At 45.4% G+C, this 21591-nt stretch overlaps 1 protein-coding gene across 1 annotated transcript in view; it reads left to right on the top strand.

Moving 5' to 3' along the window:
* Positions 1-1642: 1642 nt before the first annotated feature.
* IL34 (interleukin 34) overlaps positions 1643-21591 on the top strand; it is a gene marked incomplete at its 5' end in the record, with an annotated part of 30197 nt that continues 10248 nt past the window's right edge. Inside the window, 4 exons of the mRNA XM_082271042.1 lie at positions 1643-1652; positions 3431-3531; positions 15041-15118; positions 19533-19703. Coding sequence (XP_082127168.1) covers positions 1643-1652; positions 3431-3531; positions 15041-15118; positions 19533-19703 — 360 coding nt within the window. The remainder of the gene's footprint in view (positions 1653-3430; positions 3532-15040; positions 15119-19532; positions 19704-21591) is intronic.

Genomic DNA, 21591 nt, shown 5'->3' with positions numbered 1-21591 from the left:
ATGTGGTGCTATAGCTTACATTTTTAAATATTTTTAGATAGCTACTAAACTATTTCACATGGACAGTTTGTTTCCTCTGTATTTGTTCCAGGCTAACATGGGACATCATCTTTCATCTTTTTTATGCCTATTTTAGAGAGAAGAAAACAACTCTACAAATTTGCCCTTTGTAACAGCTCCCTCCTCTGTGGTCCCGCAAACACAAGACTGGTACTGCCATGGAGCGACTTTTATTCCTTCTGTGTAAGTATAACATGTACCAAAGTGCCAGGGGCCATCAACTGCCTTAAAGTGTAAACACAGAAGTACCTGAGATGATGTGTCTGGCTAGGCCCCACGTACCATCATCTTACTGGAGTTATGGGTGGCCCTTCCACCTTATATAATAAATATCCTGTATCTGCTCTCCGTGGACTGAAATGGGTACCTCTAGCAACAAACATTTATTTTAGTTTTGGATACATTAGTGTTAAAACCCCATCAAGTTTTGGTTTTATCTTTTTTTTTTTTGTCTGAACCCCATTGTAGAGCTTATTGTCTTAGGCACAAAACAGGAATTTAGAGGAAATCTCTCAAAAGTGAGATAGTGTCATCACGTCATTGGAAGATTTCCCCTGACCTCCTGTTCTGGTGATAGCTGTAAAGTGTTCTGCTATTTTCACACCTATATACAGTATGTGTAGGTGTATATATACATATAAGTGTGTGTGTATATATACCCCTACACAGAAGTTCTGATGTTATGTCTGCCTCCAATAACCCCCAAAAAATGCCCAAAAAAACGCTTGCTACAAAACCGGCAAGGTGTGAAAATAGCGGAGCCATATCCCTGTTCTATAAGTGACCTAAGAGAAACAATATTTTTTTTCTGGTTCTGGACATGCTACAGAGCTGAAATGTCACAGGTATACTTTTTAGACCCCCCAGACACTAAATCCAAAGTCAAAATCAAAAAATCTCATTTCTTTTTTTTTCAATAATTTTTTCAATAATTGTCTCTCTATCAAAAATGACAATTTTTAAGAACTTTTTTTTGTGTGATTAATAGTCCCTGGGGCATGACCCAGAACCCTAGGCACTTTTTAGGGGAATTTATTGGGTTTTAGGGCTTCAAAATGGGGTTTTTTGATTACCGAAGTTCGGGTCCCATTGATTTCAATGGGGTTCTGAAATCCGGGCCGAACTTTCTGGAAGTTCTGGTGTTCTGGTCGAACCGAACTTTTGAAAAGTTTGATCATCCCTAGTCGTCATTGGAAGATTTCCAATGACCTCCTGTTCTGGTGATAGCTGTAACTTGTCTATCTATCTATCTATCTATCTATCTATCTATCTATCTATCTATCTATCTATCTATCTATCTATCTATCTATCTATCTATCTATCTATCTATCTATCTATCTATCTATCTATCTATCTATCTATCTATCTATCTATCTATCTATCTATCTATCTATCTATCTATCTATCTATCTATCTATCTATCTATCTATCTCCATTCACTTTTCATTCATCCATCAATCAATCCAGTTGTCATCCATCCATCCTCCAACTATATAATATATATCATCAGGCTTATACTTGTACTGTCCCTCCCTTGGTACCACCCACTATCCACCTCCCAGTACCACCCCTTTTAGAGAATATGGTACCAAGTATTTTTTTGTGGTGTTAAGCAATTTGTTAACAATAACAAAAAAAGCAGTAAAATAGATCCCTTGCAGCCAGCAACAATAGACCCCACCCCAGTAACAATAGACCCCCATCCCAGGCACACTAGAACCCCCCAGCAATAACAGATCCACCCAGCAACAACATTATACCCCCCTAGCAACAATGACCCCCCCGTTACAAAATACCACATCAGCAACAATATATCCACCCCAGCAACAACAGTACAGTACTCCCAGCAGAAACAACAGATCTTCAAACAGCAAGCACCAATAGACCCCTTCCTGAACAAAAGATCCCTCCCAGCAACATTTGACCCCTCAGCAACATAAGACACATCCTAGCAATAATATACCCCCATGCAAAAATAGATCCCTAACAGTTACAATAGATCCCTTAGCAGCCAGCGTCATAAACCCTCCAGCACCCCTTGCCATTACATACATTCAGTGCTTGAGGTGCCGGAACTTTGTTCCCCCTGAAAAAAAGCCCTGTTTATCATCCAGATTCATCATACATCTGTTCCCCCATCCATTGCTTCCTCCCTTTCTTACTCCATCCATATTCAACATCCATCCATCTTTCTCCATCCACCCAGCTATCCATCTATCAGTTCATTTATTTATCCATCAATCCATTTAACAACAATCCAGTGACCCACATATCCATCTGCCCATCTTTCATCCATCCATCCGTTCATTCATTTCAGTCACCAGTTCATTCATCAATACATGCAACCCCAATCGGTTTATCATCCTTCCATCTATTCATTTTTGAACAATGCATCCACACCCCCATCCACCTATCCATGTATTAACAATCTATATATCTACCCATCCATTTGTCCATCTATTATCCATCCATCCATCCATCCATTCATTTATCATCCATACCTGTACCATCCATCCATTTATCATCCACCCATCCATTTATCATCATTCTCCATCCACCTATCCATGTATCAACAATCTATATATCTACCCATTCATCTGTCCATATATTATCCATCCATCCATCCATCCATCCATTCATTTATCATCCATCCATTTATCATCCACCCATCCATTTATCATCATTCTCCATATTTATCATCTTTCTCCATGCAGTCATGCATCCAACTATATATTAATCCATCTATCTATTGTATGTATCAACAGTTTATCTACCCACCCATCTCTTTTCCCATCAATCCACCATCCATTCACCCATTCATGTATAATCCATCCACCATCTATCAATCCATTCATCTTCCTATCCATACCGTTTATGAGGGACCAAACCTGTCATAGGATTTGATAGCACTCTGATATGCAGTGCTATGTGTACCTTTGGTTTTGTCACTCTTACAAACTGAGCATTAGCGCTACCTATCGTTCTGCTAGCCAACATGGCACCTCTTTATTGGCAGGTTGGATGGTGGAAAGTATTTGTTGCAGCAGTGGGAGACGTTGGATGCTCTGGTTGCAGAGTCATGTTGAGTTTGGAAGAGGTGGGACATACCTGAAGATACACATAGACCCTGCTTTGTAGCACTGATGTCACTGGGCAGTGTTGATTTGTATGACAGGTTCACTTTAAACTGGATACTCCTCCAGCTACACAAGTCCACAAGGTTTCCAGTCCTTATAAATAAATGTCTATTCAATAAATGAAGATGTTTTTGTTAGTAATAATCCATAGGATACAGTAATGAATTAATGAAGAACATTATTGACCATAATGGTGATTATCTTCTGATCGGGGGTTGGGTTGTGTGTTGTAGGTGTTCTGGTCCTAGGCGGAGCCGCCATGATTATCAATGACTGTCAGTTTATAAGGACTTTACATGGAGAGCTGCTCTATGATAACCGGGTCACGTACATGGTAAGTATCACCGCATGATCTCTGACTAACCCCCATCTGTCTAGACGCTGAGCGACCCAACGAGATTTTATATTAATATTTACAGACAAACCACCGAAATGTTATAAACTGTTCCATCTATGGAAAGACTCCACTCCTCATCCATTTGACACTGCGAAAAAGCACTCTATGGCACATGTGTCAAACACAAGGCCCGCGGGCCGAATCCGGCCCTCCAGGCCATTTCATGTGGCCCTCACACCTCTCCTGCAGCTGCAGGAGAGCTCAAGCCCCTGTACTTTTTGCTTTCCAGCAATGCCTACAGCTTCTTCCCAGCAGCTGCACAAGATGAGGGGGGTTCACTACTGTAGGGAAGGGTGAGGGACTCAACTTTTGATGGTGGTGAGGCTCTTAACATCTTATGTACGGGTAGGGGATGCTCTGGACATCGTCTTACATATACAACCGGCCCTTTTGAGGGCAATTATATTGCTGATGCGGCCCACGATTAAATTGGTTTTGACACCCCTGCTCTATGGGATGAGCTGATGTATAATTCACTGGCTGAGGCCAGTTATTTCTCCAACAGGAAGACTTATATTACTTATGAATACTGAGACCCACAAAATAATTCAAGGGTTGGTGCCCTTAATTTCCCCACAGGAAGATTTATACAGTAGGGAAAAGAATTGTTTGATCTTTGCAGATTTTGTAAGTTTGCCCACTTACAAAGAAATGAAGGGTCTATCATTTTTATAATTTAAATGATAGAGACAGAATATCAACTAAAACTAAAAATCCAGAAAAACTCATGATACAAATGTTATAAATCGATTTGCAGTTCAGTAAATGAAATAAGTACCGTATTTATCAGCGTATAACACGCACTTTTTCCTCCTAAAAATGGAGGAAAGAGTAGCACTGCGTGTTATACGCCGATGTAAGAAAAAAAAAAGTCCAGAAAGCACTAGCAGCACCGAGAGGTAGAAGGGGGCGGGCGGCGCTGAGGAGAAGGGAGGACGCGCTGTCATCGGAAGTCCCGCCTCCTATGCCGACGTCAATCATAGGCGTCGGGACTTCCGATGACAGCGCGTCCTTCCTTCTCCTCAGAGCCGCCCGCCCCCTTCTACCTCTTGGCGCTGCTCTCTGGACAAGTGATTTGTATTGTGGCACTGGCGCTGGCGAGGCTGAAATTATGGGCGCTGGCGAGGCTACATGTATGGGCACTGGCGAGGCTGCATGTATGGGCACTGGCGCTGGCAAGGCTGCAATTATGGGCACTGGCGCTGGCGAGGCTGCATGTATAGGCACTGCGCTGGCGAGGCTGCATGTATGGGCACTGCGCTGGCGAAGCTGCAATTATGGGCACTGGTGCTGGCGAGGCTGCAATTATGGGCACTGTCGCTGGCGAGGCTGCATGTATGGGCACTGCGCTGGCGAGGCTGCAATTATGGGCACTGGTGCTGGCAAGGCTGCAATTATGGGCACTGTCGCTGGCGAGGCTGCATGTATGGGCACTGGCGAGGCTGCATGTATGGGTACTGCACTGGGGAGGCTGCATGTATGGGCACTGGCGAGGCTGTATGTATGGGCACTGGCGCTGGCGAGGCTGCATGTATGGGCACTGGCGAGGCTGCATGTATGGGTACTGCACTGGCGAGGCTGCATGTATGGGCACTGCACTAGCGAGGCTGCGTTTAAGGACACTGCGCTGATGAGGCTGCATTCGTGGGCACTGGTAAGACTACATTTAATTTAAAAAAAAAATGTTCTGAGTTCAAAGCTGTTTATTTTAAATTTCAGCTTTTTTCCTGAAATTTCTGCCCTAAAATTTAGGTGCGTGTTATACGCCGATAAATACGATATTTGATCCAGAAGCAAAACATCACTTACTACTTGGTGGAGAAACTCTTGTTGGAAAGCACAGAGGTAAGACATTTCTTTTAGTTGGTGACCAGGTTTGCACACTTCTCAGGAGGGATTTTGGTCCACTCTTTTTTACAGATCTTCTCTAAATCCTTAAGGTTTCTTGGCTGTCACTTGGCAACTTGAAGTTTCAGCTCCCTCTATACATTTTCTATAGGATTAAGGTATGGAGACTGGCTAGGCCACTCCAAGACCCTTATGTGCTTGAGACACTCCTTTGTTGCCTTGGTGGTATGTTTTGGGTCATTGTCATGCTGGAAGACCCATCCACGATCTATCTTCAGTGTTCTGGCTGAGGGAAGAAGGCTCTCATCCAAGATTTTTCAATACATGGCCCTGTCCATTGGCACCTCAATGCAGCAAATTAGATCTGTACCTTTAGCAGAGAAACAGCCCCAAAGCATAATGTTGCCACCTCCGTGGTTGACTGTACGGATGGTGTTCTTAGGGTCAAAGCCAGCATTTTTCTACCTCCAAACATGGCGAGTCCCCCTCCTGAAGAAGGCACATTTACAGTCATGCCAATGAACGTCTAAATGATTCAGAGAAGGATTGGGAGAAAGTGCTGTGGTCAGATGAGACCAAAATTGAGCTCTTTGGCATTAACTCAACTTGCCGTGTTTGGAGGAAGAAAAATGCTGACTATGACCTTTAAAACACCATCCCTACAGTGGACAGGGCCATGTATTGTAAAATCTTGGATGAGAACTTTCTTCCCTCAGACAGAATGCTGAAGATGGGTCTTGGATCGGTCTTCCAGCATAACAATGGCCCAAAACATACCGCTAAGGCAACTAAGGAGTGGCTCAAAAAGAAGCACATTACTGGCCTAGCCAGTTTCCAGACCTTAATCGGCTAGAAAGTTTTTGGAGGGAGCTGAAACTTCCAGTTGCCAAGCGACAGCCAAGAAACCTTAAGGATTTAGAGAAGATCTGTAGAGAAGAGTGGACCAAAATCCCTCCTGAGATGTGTGCAAGCCTGATCACTAACTAACGGAAACGGCTTACCTCTGTGCTTGCCAACAAGGGTTTCTCCAAGTAGTAAGTCATATTTTGCTTGGGGATAAAATACTTATTTTACTCACTGAACTGCAACTTAATTTATAGCATTGGTTTTATGTGTTTTTTTCTGGATTTTGGTTGATATTCTGTTTCTATCACTTAAAATACACCTATGATAAAAATGATAGACCCTTCGATCCTTTGTAAGGCAAACTTACAAGATCTGCAGGGGATCAAATAATTATTTCCCCCACCGTATTACTCATGAATGGGAGACCCCCAATATGTGCGTTGATTAAATCTAAAGAGGACCTACGGGTACAGAACTAATCATAGCCATGTATGGGATTACCCATTAGAGAAAACCTTTGTGTACATTTTCCACTGTCCAGTTTTCTCTCTGTACCGTCCCGGTGGGTTCCATAGTGCCGTCCCCACATCGCCTTTACCTGCATGTGAGGAGCGCCACACCAGAAACATTGTAGCAGCTCCAGATCTTTTGGCTCATATTGTCCGGTGTTTTGTAGCTGCATACTGACTACAATTCTTCTATAGACATGGAGCTGCTTGGGCAAAATTTTCCTTCACAAAAAAAAAAATCTTTATTTAAATTTTTTTTCATTTTTAGAAATGTTCATTTTTTTCCATTTAAGGACATATTTATGAAGGAGTGAGATTGTCATTCACTAAACATTCTCTGCAGAGAAATCTTCTGAGCCCATGTGCTTTATAAGACAGTGGTTGATTCTCCACCAGAGAATGTCACCACTTTATAACCCCTTTATATTTGTGTATCTTTCCCTTTTCTATTGTTAATTGATTACTATCACTTTAATATTTTTGTTTTATTTTGCTGTTTTTTTTTTTTTTTGTCTTTCTGTACAAATACTTAAATAACAAGCATCCATTTTTAACACAAAAATGGGTCCATGATAAGGGTGACTTGCGCCCATGCGTTTCCATTTTCATGCATTTTTTTTCTATTTCTTGGGCAGCACAGTGGCTAAGTGGTTAGCACTTCCGTCTAGCAACGCTAGGGTGATCGGTTTGAATCCCAATCATGGCACTACCTGCCTGGGAGCAAACAGAGAGCATACTGCTCATAGGATAACCCGTTAGATCTTCAGCTGCTGTATGAAGCTGCGGTGCCCACCTGGTTTCCAACCAAGTCCACAGTGCAAAAGAAGAGAGATGGTGGCACTTCCAGTGTGTAAAAATTAGTATCTTTATTGTAAATTCATTAACCACTTAAGCCCCGGAAGATTTTACCCCCTTCCTGACCAGGGCCTATTTTGCGATTCGGCACTGCATGAATTTAACGGACAATTGCGTGGTCGTGCGACGCTGTGCCTAAACGAATTTGACGTCCTTTTTTTCCCACAAACAGAGCTTTCTTTTGGTGGTATTTGATCACCTGTGCGATTTTTACTTTTTGAGCTATAAACAAAAAAAGAGCGTCAATTTTGCAAAAATAACAATATTTTTCACATTTTTTTTTATGAAATCCCCCCCCCCCCAAAAAAAATGGAAAAATCTAAATTTTTTAACATTTTAGGCCAATTTGTTTTCTGCTACATATGTTTGGTAAAAAAAAATCGCAAAGGCGGAAAATTGATATCAAATACTTACCGTAATTTTCCTTTCCTGATGGACTCCATGGCAGCATACGTTCGGGTAGGCTCCGCCTCCTCTCCTACCTCATAGGACCCCACTCCCATAAATCTTTGCATTTGATATCAATTTTCCGCCTTCCTGACAGACTCCATGGCAGCATACGTTCGGGAAATAACTCGCTATACACTCCCGGGTGGGAAGATGCTGAACAAAGAAAAAACTTTAATTGGCACTGTCAATTGACAAAACTTGAACGCCAAAGTTAACTGAAGATAAAGCAGCAGGTTCTACACAGTAATGTGTAAGAAAGGTATTCACAGACGACCAGGCGGCTGCTTTGCAGATTACGTCAGGCGCGACATGTTTAGAAACAGCCCAGGACGTAGCGATGCTTCTGGTAGAATGAGCTGTAATCGCCTCTGGAGGAGCCAAGCCTTTTGCTCTATATGCCCATTGTACAGCCTGAACAATCCATGCAGCCACTGCTCTTGAAGAAGCACGCCTTCCTTTCTTATTTCCATGGAGAAGAACGAACAGGAAATCTGATTGACGGAAGGAGGATGTGGCTTCTAAGTATCGACTCAGAGTGTCGCCCACGTCCAGAGGATGGACTAAGGACTGCTCATCTGTTCTGAAGGTGGGAAGAACTATCTCAGAATTCTCATGGAAGACAGATGTTACTTTAGGGTTTGACCCCAGCATAGGGATTAGGACCACTCTATCTTGAAAGAAGGTCAGAAAAGGCTCTTTGCAGCCCAGATTGTGTATCTCTGAAACCCTCTTAGCAGAGGTGATAGCCACCAGAAATACCGTCTTCAGTGTAAGCTCCTTGATGGACATGGAAGCAACATCTTTTGAAGTAAAGAAGTCCAAAACCAACGGAAGATCCCATTTCGGGAATCTTGGCTTTCTCTGCGGCCTTAGCCTGACTGCACCCTTAAAAAACTGTTGGATCAGTTGATGTCTTGCCCACTGAATCCCGGTGAAAGCAGAGATGGCAGAAACTTGTACCCGGAGAGAACTAACCGAGAGGGATAGATCCAACCCGGACTGTAGGAAACTTAAGATTTGCTGAATAGTAGGGGTGCCTGCTGAACCCAGGCTCCGAGCTTGATGACTTATAAACCTTGCCCAGATCCTCTCATAAACTCTGTTGGTACTGGCTCTTCTAGAACTCATAAGAGTGGGAATCACCTCTTCTGGACATCCGAGAGCCTCCAACCTCCCCCTCTCAAGAACCAGGCCTTGAGGTGTAGCCGCGCAGGGCATGGATGAAGAGTAGGACCCTGCGATAGAAGGTCTGGCCTGAGAGGAAGAGGGATCGGATCCCTGAAGCTGAGAAGGGACAGCAGAGGAAACCAAGGCCTGTTGGGCCAGAAGGGAATTATTGCTATGACCTCCACCTCCTCCATCTTCAGTCTCCGCAAGAATTGGAGTACTATTGGCACCGGAGGAAAGGCATAGGCAGACTGGAAGTTCCATCTGTCCGTGAGGGCATCCACTCCGAAGGCTCGGGGATCCCTGAACCTCGTATAATACTTCTGGAGTTTCTTGTTGCGTGGACTCGCAAAGAGATCCACCTCCGGTGAGATTCCCAGAGACACAACCCAGTTGAACACCTCCCGATGAAGGGACCATTCGTTGTTGTCCAACTGAAATCTGGACAGGAAGTCTGCTTCCGTATTCAACACTCCCGGTACAAAGACCGCCGAGAGATTGGCCAGATGTTGCTGGGCCCAGGACATAATTGGTTCTGTTTCGTGGAGTAGAGACATGCTGCGAGTTCCACCTTGCCTCTTGACGTATGCCACTGCCGTGGTGTTGTCCATCCTGAGTAACACTGAGGCTCCCTGAGTCAGATGGAGAAAAGCCTGAAGGGCTTTGAAGGCGGCTCGTAACTCTAGGATGTTGGATACCACTCCGTGACCGGAGAAATTCCACCTGCCTTGTGCCACTTCCGCCAGGCAATGGGCTCCCCAACCGGTACTGCTGGCATCGGAGGTTATCGTCACCCAGGAAATTGGAGCAATTGAGTGGCAGTTGGTTAGATTCGCACGGCGTAACCACCATGGCAGGCACCCCTTCATGAATGGTGTTAGGTAAATGACTTGTGATAAGTTCTCTGTCGTCCATTGATGTAGAAACCCTTTCTGGAAGGGTCTCAACTTCCACAGAGCCCACTTCACCATGGGCGAGGTAGCTACTAGAGTCCCTACCACCTTTAGACACTGACGGGCAGTGAGATGGGAGGCAGCAAGAGCGAAAGCCACCCTGCTCTGGACTACTGGGATTTTCTCCTCTGGTAGAGATATGGTGCAATTCAACGTGTTGAACAGTGTTCCGAGAAATACCAGGGACTGCGTGGGTACCAGATGGCTCTTCTCCAAATTGAGAATCCAACCGAACTCTCGAAGAGTAAGGATCACCTGCTCCAGATGTATCAGTAGCTGGGACCTGTCCTGGGACAGAAGAAGAAGATCGTCCAGGTAGTGATGTAATCTGATACCTCTGGTTCTGATGAGGGCCACAATTGCCAATAGCGTCTTGGAGAAGGTGCGAGGCGAAGTCGAGAGCCCGAAGGGAAGACATGTAAATTGCATGTGGACATGATTGACAGCAAACCTGAGGAACTGATGGTATTCTCTTGCCACAGGAACGTGGAAATACGCATCCTTTAGGTCTATTGATGCCAACCAATCCCCTGGAAGGACCGAGTGTTGTATTGTGACCAGAGATTCCATTTTGAATCTCTCCCGATGGATAGATCTGTTGAGATATGTAAGATCTATTACCGGGCGCCATGTGCCATTCTTTTTCTGGACGAGGAAGAGAGGTGAATAAACTCCCTGACCTCTTTCCGCTTCGGGAACTGGTACGACAGCTCGCTGATCCAGTAGGGTATCCACATAACTGAGAAGAACCTTCTTCTTTTCTGCTGCAGGAGGGAGGGAAGTTGCAACGAACCTGGGTTTGGGGACGTTGTCGAACGCCCAAGAGTGCCCTTGGGACACAATATTTAAAACCCAAGGATCCTGGATCGAGGCCGCCCAGACGTCCCGAAATTGGAGCAACCTGGCCCCTACCGGAACAGACTGGACGGGCCCAACCTCAAAAGGATTTAGTGGCCTCCCGGTCACCGGATGAAGAGCCTTTGGAATTTTTCTGAAAGGAGGTTTGTCTTGACTTCCAGCTTCTACCATAAGATTTTCCTGGTCTGTAGCTGCGCGCTTCCCTCGAACGATTAGTATTCTGTCTTCTTGGAAAGGAACGCTTCTGAGCGCCTGGGCGTTTATCCTGAGGGAGGAACCCAGATTTTCCACCCGTGGCCCGAGTTATGGCTGCATCCAACTTATTCCCAAAGAGGGAAGAACCCTCAAAGGGAATTCGGCACCAAGCCTGTTTGGAGGCAGCATCGGCTACCCAAGGACGAAGCCAAAGGGCACGTTTTGCCGTAACAGAGGACAGCATAACTCGGGCCAAGAGGCGAATGGTGTCCAGAGACGCCTCCCCCAAGAAGCCCGCAGCCATCTTCAGCTCCTGAATCGGGGAGCTCCGAAGAGCTTCTTCCGAAACTCCTCCAAGAGTATCTTCAAGGGCGTTGATCCAAACTTCCATTGCTTTGGAAATTGTAGCCGAGGCCAAAGCTGGCTTACAGGCCATACCGGCTGAAAGATATGCCCGTTTAAGGCCAGCATCAATCCTTCTATCCAAAGGATCCCTAAAAGATGCTGTATCTTCCATTGGAAGGGTGACATGCTTCGCAAGACACATCACTGCGGCATCCACACTGGGGGAAGACTCCAGATACTTCACCTCTTCCTGTTTAAAAGGATACATCTTTGTCATTTTTGTGGTCATGGAATTTTTCCTCTCCACCTTGTTCCACTCCTCAGAGATTATGTCTCCCAGCTCTCCTAAAAATGGAAAGTTTAACCTCTCCTTACACAGCTGCTTGAAATATTTCTTCTGCTTAGGCGAAGAAACAGCAGGATCTTCCCAGTCAAGGGCCTCTCTAACCGCCTTCACTAACGGGGAAACGAGGCTGAACTCAAGTCCAGAACCGGAGTCATCTGAATCGGATTCGGAATCTGACGGGAGAATAGAAGGATGGCTGGGCTGGGAAGACTCAAACGGATCCTGAAGCAAAAGATCTCTATCAGGGGAGTGGGACGGCCCTGCAGGAGCATTCGTCTTGTGAAAATCAGCGAGAGAGTCCTTGAGAACCCTACGCACCACCTCCTCAATATGTTGGTCTGATTTTTCTCTTTCGCCCGTAGCTTGGGCATAACAGGTTTTACATAGGGAGGAACCTTCCGGTATCACAGTGCGACATCCCCAGCATTTTTTCCCCTGCTGGCGTTCCACTTGGCCATAATGTGTGGAAGAGTGGCCATCGCGTCCCCTACTATGGGGGGAGCTGCGTTTAGATTTGGATGAGGAGTGCCGGTGCTGCGATTTTGTATGTCTGTCTTCGCTGCGTGCACGTGGCTGTTGATCAGGCCTAAAAGAGCTGGAGACAGACACATATAGCAGAGCATAAGAGACACTAAAAAGACACTCAGATCAATCTAGCTACAGGATCCAGCACATACCTTGAAAGAGCTGGCTGGCCACTAGGGGGCGGCGATGAGGTATCCATAGTATAAGCAGACTTTGTACTGAAGCTAGCTGGAGGGAGGACAGAAGACTATCAGTCCCAGTGTCATACAAACAGACCCCAGAAAAGGAAGAATCTTACCTCACTAAAGTATACCAGAGACTGGGGGAGGCTATCGATCTGCCGACCTTCCCACCAGCTCTGGTCAATAACCCTGTTTAAATATGCCGCCCCGAGGTGATCCCGAGGTACTGCGCATGCGCACGCGACGTCAGACATCGCGTCTGCGCATGCGCGACGAAAAGACCTATCCGGAGCACACTGCGCATGCGCAGAGGCGCCGGACAACCCGGAAGCGGCGGACACGATCGCGGCCATGGCCGTGAGAAGCGGAACCGACAAAAGAAGAAACCGGTATGATAACAGGTGACCAACTAGACCCTATAATAATGGCACTACTGTATACTACAGGAAGGAAACATAGACATGAATTTTGGCAGTACAAAAGACACAATAAATAAAAAGGATAAGAAACTTGGTCCCATATCAGGGCTTACCACCCTGCCGACGGCATAATCGAGTCCAGGAGACGCAGCATCAGCTCAAATCTTCGGGCAAAAAAAGGGCCACCCGCAGCAGCAAGGCTCTCTCGGCCAGACCACAGAGCTCCTGCTAAGGGTCTCTTCCATTGCCCCCTCCATACCCCGCTAAGAGCCAGGGCTTATCGGAGACTCCATGACTCAATCTGCCACCGTTTTTCATATAGGACCGAAGAAAGTAGGAACATAAAACTATATGTATGAGGAGGACGAAAAAAGAACACTGATGCTGAAAGGGAGCAAAGATTTATGGGAGTGGGGTCCTATGAGGTAGGAGAGGAGGCGGAGCCTACCCGAACGTATGCTGCCATGGAGTCTGTCAGGAAAAGCGTATTTTGATTGGTTTGCGCAAAAGTTATCGCGTTTACTAACAAAGGGAAAGATTTTTGTCATTTTTGGTGTTTTTTTTTTAACGAGTAATGGTGGCGATCTGCGATTTTTTTTTGCGGGACTGCAACATTGCGGCGGACAGATCGGACCCTTGACTGACATTTTTTTTTTTTTGCTTTGACATTTTTGACACTTTTGGGGTTACCTGTGACATTACTGCAGTAATCAGTGCTATACATATGCACTGTTACTGTAAAAATGACACTGGCAGGGAAGGGGTTAACTGTATTGGAGAGGGAGGGGTTAAGTATGTCCTAGGGGCGTGTTTCTAACTGTGATTGGACATGGCTACTACTGTAAAAACAGAGATCAACGGTCCTACACAGTAGAACCGTCTGATCTCCATTTTTACACAGGGGAGAATGACAGGCGGCTTGTTTACATTAGCCGCCTGCCTTTCTCCCTTCCTGGCGAACGATCGCAAGTGACCGGCGGACATCGGGTCCACCGGTCACACGCACTGACTTCTTAGGGAACGAGCCGGGGCGGATGTGCACCTCAGCGGGCGCGCGCTCGCCCGCTATTGGCTCACAAGCCGGTGACAGGCTAGTGACGTATCAGTACGTCACTTTGCCTGGCCGGGGCTGACCGCCACAGTATATGTACTTGCGGCGGTCGGCAAGTGGTTAATCAACCATAGTAATCATCTAAACTGTAATATAACTATATAAATCATAATAACCGGTCAACCGGTAAATCAATAGTAACCGGGTCCGCCGGTCACACGCGCGGGGGGGGGTCCTACGTCGCTTTGCCTGTGAGGGGCTGACTGCCGACGTAAATCGTCGTGCGGCGGTCGGCAAGCGGTTAAAAACAGAGACATGACATGCCCATGCAACCCATGAAAGTTCAGCAGACGCATTTCAAACTCCTGTGCTTAATAATTGCAATGAATTATCTGCTGATCTTTCATGGGTTGCATGCGCATGTCATGTCTCTGTTTTTAATGGACTTACAATAAAGATACAAATTTTTACACGCTGGAAGTGCCGCCATTTTTCTTCTTTTACTACCTGCCTGGAGTTTGCTTGTTCTCCCTGTGCCTGTGTGGGTTTCCTCTGGGTACTCCGGTTTCCTCCCACAATCCAAACACATGCTGGTAGGTTAATTGGCTCCTGTCTAAATTGGCCCATGTATGTGTATGTATGAATGTGAGTTAGGGACCTTAAATCATAAACTCTTTGAGAGCAGGGACTGATGTGAATGTACAATATCCTGTAAAGCGCTGCGTATATTGACACGGCTATATAATGTATAATGCAATAAATATACAGGTGCATTGACATACTTTGACTGTAATGCATTACACCTAAATGGTGACATATAGCTCCAGCGTTTCATGGAGCAGTTTTTCTGAACAGATACAGAGAGATGGAACTAACCAAATGTTTTCTCCCTGGCAGCGGGAATATTTTCCTATCAACTACAAGCTGTATGTAAAGTATGAAGAGGTTCTCCGATGTCAGAACATCACCACGCTGGTATACCAAATTTGGATATGTGCTGTGCATGCTGCAGAACTTTAATTGTCATTATGTGCAATGCTGATCCCGCTCTGTTCTACTCCTCTCTGCTCCTTCCACCATGCTTCTCTCTGCCCTGCTCTTCTCCATTCCACACAACTCTTCTCTTCTCAGCTCTTCTCCATCCTCCTTCTCTGCTCCTCCCTGCTCTTCTACAATTGACCCTGCTCTACTGTGCTCTGCCCTGCTCTTCTACAATTGACCCTGCTTTACTGTGCTCTGCCCTTGCTCTTCTCCACCCTGCTTTTCTCTGCCCTTGCTCTTCTCCACCCTGCTTTGCTCTCCTCTGCTCCGCTCTGCTCTTTCCACCATGCTTCTCTCTGCCCTGCTCTTCTCCATTCCACCCAACTTTTCTCTTCTCAGCTCTTCTCCATCCTCCTTCTCTGCTCCTCCCTGTTCTTCTTTGCTCTGCCCTTGCTTTTCTTCACCCTGCTTTGCTCTGCTCTGCTTCGCTCTGCTCTTCCCACCATGCTTCTCTCTGCCCTGCTCTTCTCCATTCCACCCAACTTTTCTCTTCTCAGCTCTTCTCCATCCTCTTTCTCTACTCCTCCCTGCTCTTCTACAATTGACTCTGCTCTACTGTGCTCTGCCCTTGCTCTTCTCCACCCTGTGTTGCTCTGCTCTTTCCACCATGCTTCTCTCTGCCCTGCTCTTCTCCATTCTACCCAACTCTTCTCTTCTCAGCTCTTCTCCATCCTCCTGCTCCACTCCTCCCTGCTCTTCTACAATTGAAGCTGATCTACTGTGCTCTGCCCTTGCTCTTCTGCACCCTGATTTTCTCTGCTCTGCTCTGCTCCGCTTTTCTCTTGTCCACCCTGCTCTGCACTGCTATTCTCTACCCTGCTCCACTCCACCCTGCTTCTCTAGTCTGCCCTGCTCCATTCTGCCCTTTTCCACTTATCCCTGCTTTTCTCTACTCTGTTCTTCTCCACTCTGCTGTGCACTGCTCTTCTCCACCCTGCTCCACTCCACTCTGCCTTGCTCTACTCTGCTCTACTCCACCCTGCTCCACTCCACTCTGCCTTGCTCTACTCTGCTCTACTCCACCCTGCTCCACTCCACTCTGCCTTGCTCTACTCTGCTCTACTCTGCTCTACTCCACCCTGCTCCACTCCACTCTGCCTTGCTCTACTCTGCTCTACTCCACTCTGCTCTACTCCACCCTTCCACTTCTTCCTGCTCTTTCCACCCCGCCCTGCTATTCTCCACTTTGTTATGCTCCTCTTTGCTTTGCTCTTCTTCACTCTTTTCTGCTTCACTCTGCTCTACTAGCTCCACTACAAGTGGTGTTATATGTGGTATGTATGTCATATTTATCAGACTTCCTTTCCTAAATGATTAAACACAATGGGTGATCGGTACTGATCACTCACTTTGCTCAATTATAACTGAAGCATAGTAAACTGTGTTTATTTGCCTGTCGGGTTGGCTGCACAGGGGCCCTGTGGTTTCTAACAGCAGCCCTGAGCCACCATATAGCATTATAAACCATAATATAACCTTATAAATCATGATAACCATATAAACCCTAATAATCATTCAAACAGATAAAATCTTATAAACCATAGTATTCATATAAAACGTAATAGGGGCATATAAATGATAATAACTATCAAATCCGTAAAAACTTTATCAGCCATAGTAATCATCTTAACTGTAATACCTTAACCACTTAAGCCCCGGAAGATTTTACCCCCTTCCTGACCAGGGTTTTTTTTGCGATTTTTTTTACTGCGTGACTTTAACGGACAATTGCGCGGTCGTGTGACGCTGTACCTAAACGAATTTGACGTCCTTTTTTTCCCACAAACAGAGCTCTCTTTTGGTGGTATTTGATCACCTGTGCGATTTTTTGATCATGCGCTATAAACAAAAAAAGAGCGTAAATTTTGCAAAAATAACAATATTTTTCACATTTTTTTATATGAAATTCCCCATAAAAAATGTAAAAATCAAAATTTTTTAACATTTTCGGCCAATTTGTTTTATGCTACATATGTTTGGTAAAAAAAATCGCAAAAAGCGTATTTTGATTGGTTTGCGCAAAAGTTATCGCATTTACTAACAAAGGGAAAGATTTTTGTCATTTATGGTGTTTTTTTTTTTTAACGAGTAATGGCGGCGATCTGCGATTTTTTTTGCGGGACTGCGACATTGCGGCGGACAGATCGGACCCTTGACTGACATTTTTGACACTTTTGGGGTTACCAGTGACATTACTGCAGTAATCAGTGCTATACATATGCACTGTTACTGTAAAAATGACACTGGCAGGGAAGGGGTTAACTGTATTGGGGAAGGAGGGGTTAAGTGTGTCCTAGGGGCGTGTTTCTAACTGTAGTGGGACATGGCTACTACTGTAAAAACAGAGATCAACGGTCCTACATAGTAGAACCGTCTGATCTCCATTTTTACACAGGGGAGAAAGACAGGCGGCTTGTTTACATTAGCAGCCTGCCTTTCTCCCTTCCCGGCGAACGATCGCGAGTGACCGGCGGACATCGGGTCCGCCGGTCTCACGCACTGACTTCTTAGGGAACGAGCCAGGGCGGACGTGCGCCTCAGCGGGCGCGCGCTCGCCCGCTATTGGCTCACAAGCCGGTGACAGGCTAGTGACGTACCGGTACGTCATTTTGCCTGGCCGGGGCTGACCGCCACAGTATATGTACTTGCGGCGGTCGGCAAGTGGTTAATCAACCATAGTAATAATCTAAACTGTAATATAACCATATAAATCATAATAGCCATATAAACTGTAATATAACCTTATAAACCATGATAAGCATATAAACCATAATAACCATTTAAACAGATATAATCATATAAAGCATAGTATTCATATAAAACATAATAGGGGCATATAAATAATAATAACCATCAAAACCGTAATAACTTTATTAACCATAGTAATCATCTAAACTGTAATCTAACCATATAAATCAGAATAGCCATAAAAAAACTGTTAAATACCCAATAAAATCATAATAGTCATATAAACTGTAATATAACCTTATAAACCATGATAACCATGTAAACCATAATAACCATTTAAACAGATATAATCTTATAAATCATAATAGTCATATAAACTGTAATATAACCTTATAAATCATGATAACCATTAAACAGATATAATCGTATAAATCATAGTATTCATATAAAACGTAATAGGGGCAAATAAATAATAATAACCATTGAAACCGTAATAACTTTATAAACCATAGTAATCATCTAAACTGTAATCTAACCATATAAATCAGAATAGCCATATAAACTGTAATATAACCTTATAAATCCATATCTGGAAGGACAGAAGGAATCCGTGTTTCTGTTCCCTGACACCAGATATTCCTGCCAGGATCATTCTTTATTGGATTCCCGGGACGCTCTTATCTTAGCTTATATTTCACACTCCATTTAAAGAAATACAAACAATTGTAAAATAAATATTCAGAGAATGGGGATGACTTAGGGCTGCCAAGGATGGCAATAAAAACTGTCCATGGTGCCTACAGCCACAAATCTGTCAAGCTGATCTGATGATAGCATTTCTACTTATTTAAATCTGACCTCCGGCCTTCCCTTCAGCCTTGCACAGTTGTAGCGGCTCCTCTCCTGGACTGAAATGGCTTCCTCTTATTTCACTGCACACTGTGAGCTTCTCACAATGTGCATTAGAAGCTACAACAGGTCAGATAGACCCCGCCTCATTTCCTGGCTGAAAGACACCCAGCATCATCTAGCTCTTTTTTCCCCCAGCCTGACTGTCTCTGGCCCACCCCTTTCATTTTTTGGATTTCGATTCTTTCAATCATGAAGGCTAAGCTTCATATGTTGGGCAGTCTGCATGTATTTACAGACTTCCTAGGAGAGGGGATATGGCTTCAGCTGTAAAGTACATCTAAAGCCATACCTTTTTTTTTTCTATGGATGAAGTATGTAGAATCAGGCCCCTCTGTCTGTGTGGTATTGCTGTCTGTGTCCCCATTGGGGAAAATTAGCCTCTATTTGTCCTGGTGTCACTGAGACAGAAAGTGACGGGAAACCCAAAATATAACAGTTGTAATCAGAACAGGAATAGAGGGGAAATCTTCCATTAGGAAGACCTGTTCTGGTGACAACTATCTAAGAGGGGATTTCCCTCACTTTGGGGAGAATTTTTCTCACTTCCTCTTGTGTCTAGAAAACAGGAAGTGTAGGACTGTTTCCCCGAATGGACACAGATGGCAGGAAAAACCTGACAGGGGTCCCAACCCATTCCTACACTATCTACAAGAAAACATTTTGGCTATAGATATACTTTAAAACAACAGTCAGATGTTGTCAAGATTTGGTCTTCCTAGCAGTAACTAGAGGTATCTGTTTGCAGCAGACCAATGAAGGGATCACAGTGAAGGAATTGCGCTATCTGTGGGGGATCGTCAATGAGAATATCCTGGAGACCATACAGGGGGTACTGCCGCAGCAACACCCAACTCGCCCATACATCACCAGACTGCAGAAGTTATTTGAGGCCTTACTGCGAGAAAAAGACGAGCAGCAGGTAATGTGCATATCTGACTGTGACGGCAGTCACCGGGAATGAAAGACAGACACTATATGTGGGGTTTGATATTGTTAAGTGCCTGTATCCCATTGTTCTATTGTTGCCGTCTGCCTTGGGATCAACCTATTATGGGATGTATATGTGTATGTGGATTAGCTGCTAGAGGGGAGGGGGGATTTCTCCAGCAGCCCTTCCTAAAGACCGTCTACTGTTGGAAAGTTGAATATACCTGTGTGTCATGTTATGGAATGTAGTTTACCCCGCCCTGCGTCATTATGCAAAGAGGGGGGGATTGTGCCCTGAGTGTATATCTCTTTGTGCCTGTGTTTGAATAAACAGTCTTATGCTTCTTACCACTTTACACTGATGTCTCGACAAGTGACTGGGTGGGCTAAGGGATCTTGGATCCTGCCGGTACCAGGCAAAGGAAGCTTATACAGCAGAGATAGCTAGGCTGAGTATTGGAGCTCTGTTACATTGGCTTCAACCAGAAACTATGTACCTAAAATACAAGAATGGTCAGCTCTAATGGTTTGCTCTAGTGATCAGCTGAAATGGTCAGCTCTGATGGTCTACTCTAGTAGTTAGCTTTTTGGCCCCTTTCACACAGGCGGACCGTTCAGATCCGCCTGTCCGTTTTTTTGGCAGATCTGAACGGTCCCCCCATGCATCTCTATGGGGGATCAGATGTCAGCGGAGACATGTCTGCTTGCATCCGATCCGATCCGTCAAATCTGGACGGATGGAAACCCTATTTTCCATCCGTCCAGCGGATGGGATCGGATGAGAACGGACCGACGGTCCGTTCCCATCCGATTTCCCCCATAGAGATGCATGGGGAACTGACAGCACACAGCGCACACAGCGCGGAGAACAGCTGTCATCCTGCTGCTCAGCGGGGGATCGGCGGCTCGATCCCCCGCTGAGAAAAACGGAATCCGTGCGACGGACGGATAGTGTGAAAGGGGCCTAATGGTCAACATGGTCACTTGTAGTGATCAGTTCTAAGCCCCTGTTCACATGGGGCTGATTTGACATGTCGAATTGCATGCCAAATCGGAGCCTATTGCCCGCAACAGCACTGTCCGTCTTTGCGGCACCGCACCGATTCTCAAAAGTAGTTCCTGCACTGGTGCGATGCAAATCCACTATGGGTTCCCGCATCACACTGCCATATGCAAACTGCTGGGAGTATCAATACAAAGTTAAATACACCCCCAGATCAGTTCGCATATCGCAGTGCGAACTGTCAATTCGGACAGGAATCAGATCCCATAGGTGTTAACACCCATGCAATCCGATTCTGGTGCGGACCGAAAAAAGGGTCCTGCATGAGTTTGGTCTGAATGCGATGCAAATTCAGCCATACAATCTGTATGGCTAATTTTGCATCGCACAGACATCGCATGTGATTTACACAGCAGTGTTGTGCGAATCACATGCAATGTCTGACATCGCTAGAGTGTGACCTGGCACTTAGGCCCCTTTCAACCGGGCTTTCTGATCAGGTCCGCATGTCAGTTTTTCAGGCGGACCTGATCGGGTGCTCCATTCACCCCTATGGGGCAGCGGTGACATGTCTGCTGACACCCGCTGCTATCTGATCCGATCCTGTCCGTTAAATCCAGACAAATGGTAACCCTATTTTCCATCCGTCAGGAGGATCGGATCAAATGAAAACGGACAGGCGGTCCGTTTTAATCCGATCTCCAATAGAGGAGAGCGGGGATCTGACAGCACCGTCTCAGCACAGTGAGCAGAGACGGACCTGTCATCCGCCTGCTCAGCAGGGATTAGCAGATCGATCCCCGCTGAGCAAACCAGAGTCCACTCGGTGAAACGCTTGTGTGAAAGGACCCTTAGGCTTCATGTACACTACCACCTC

This window comes from Pelophylax lessonae (genome assembly GCF_965119305.1).
Source record: "Pelophylax lessonae genome assembly, chromosome: 10".
NCBI lineage: Eukaryota > Metazoa > Chordata > Amphibia > Anura > Ranidae > Pelophylax > Pelophylax lessonae.
Note: the sequence above shows the minus strand (reverse complement) of the source record. Positions and strands in the feature narration are given on the sequence as shown.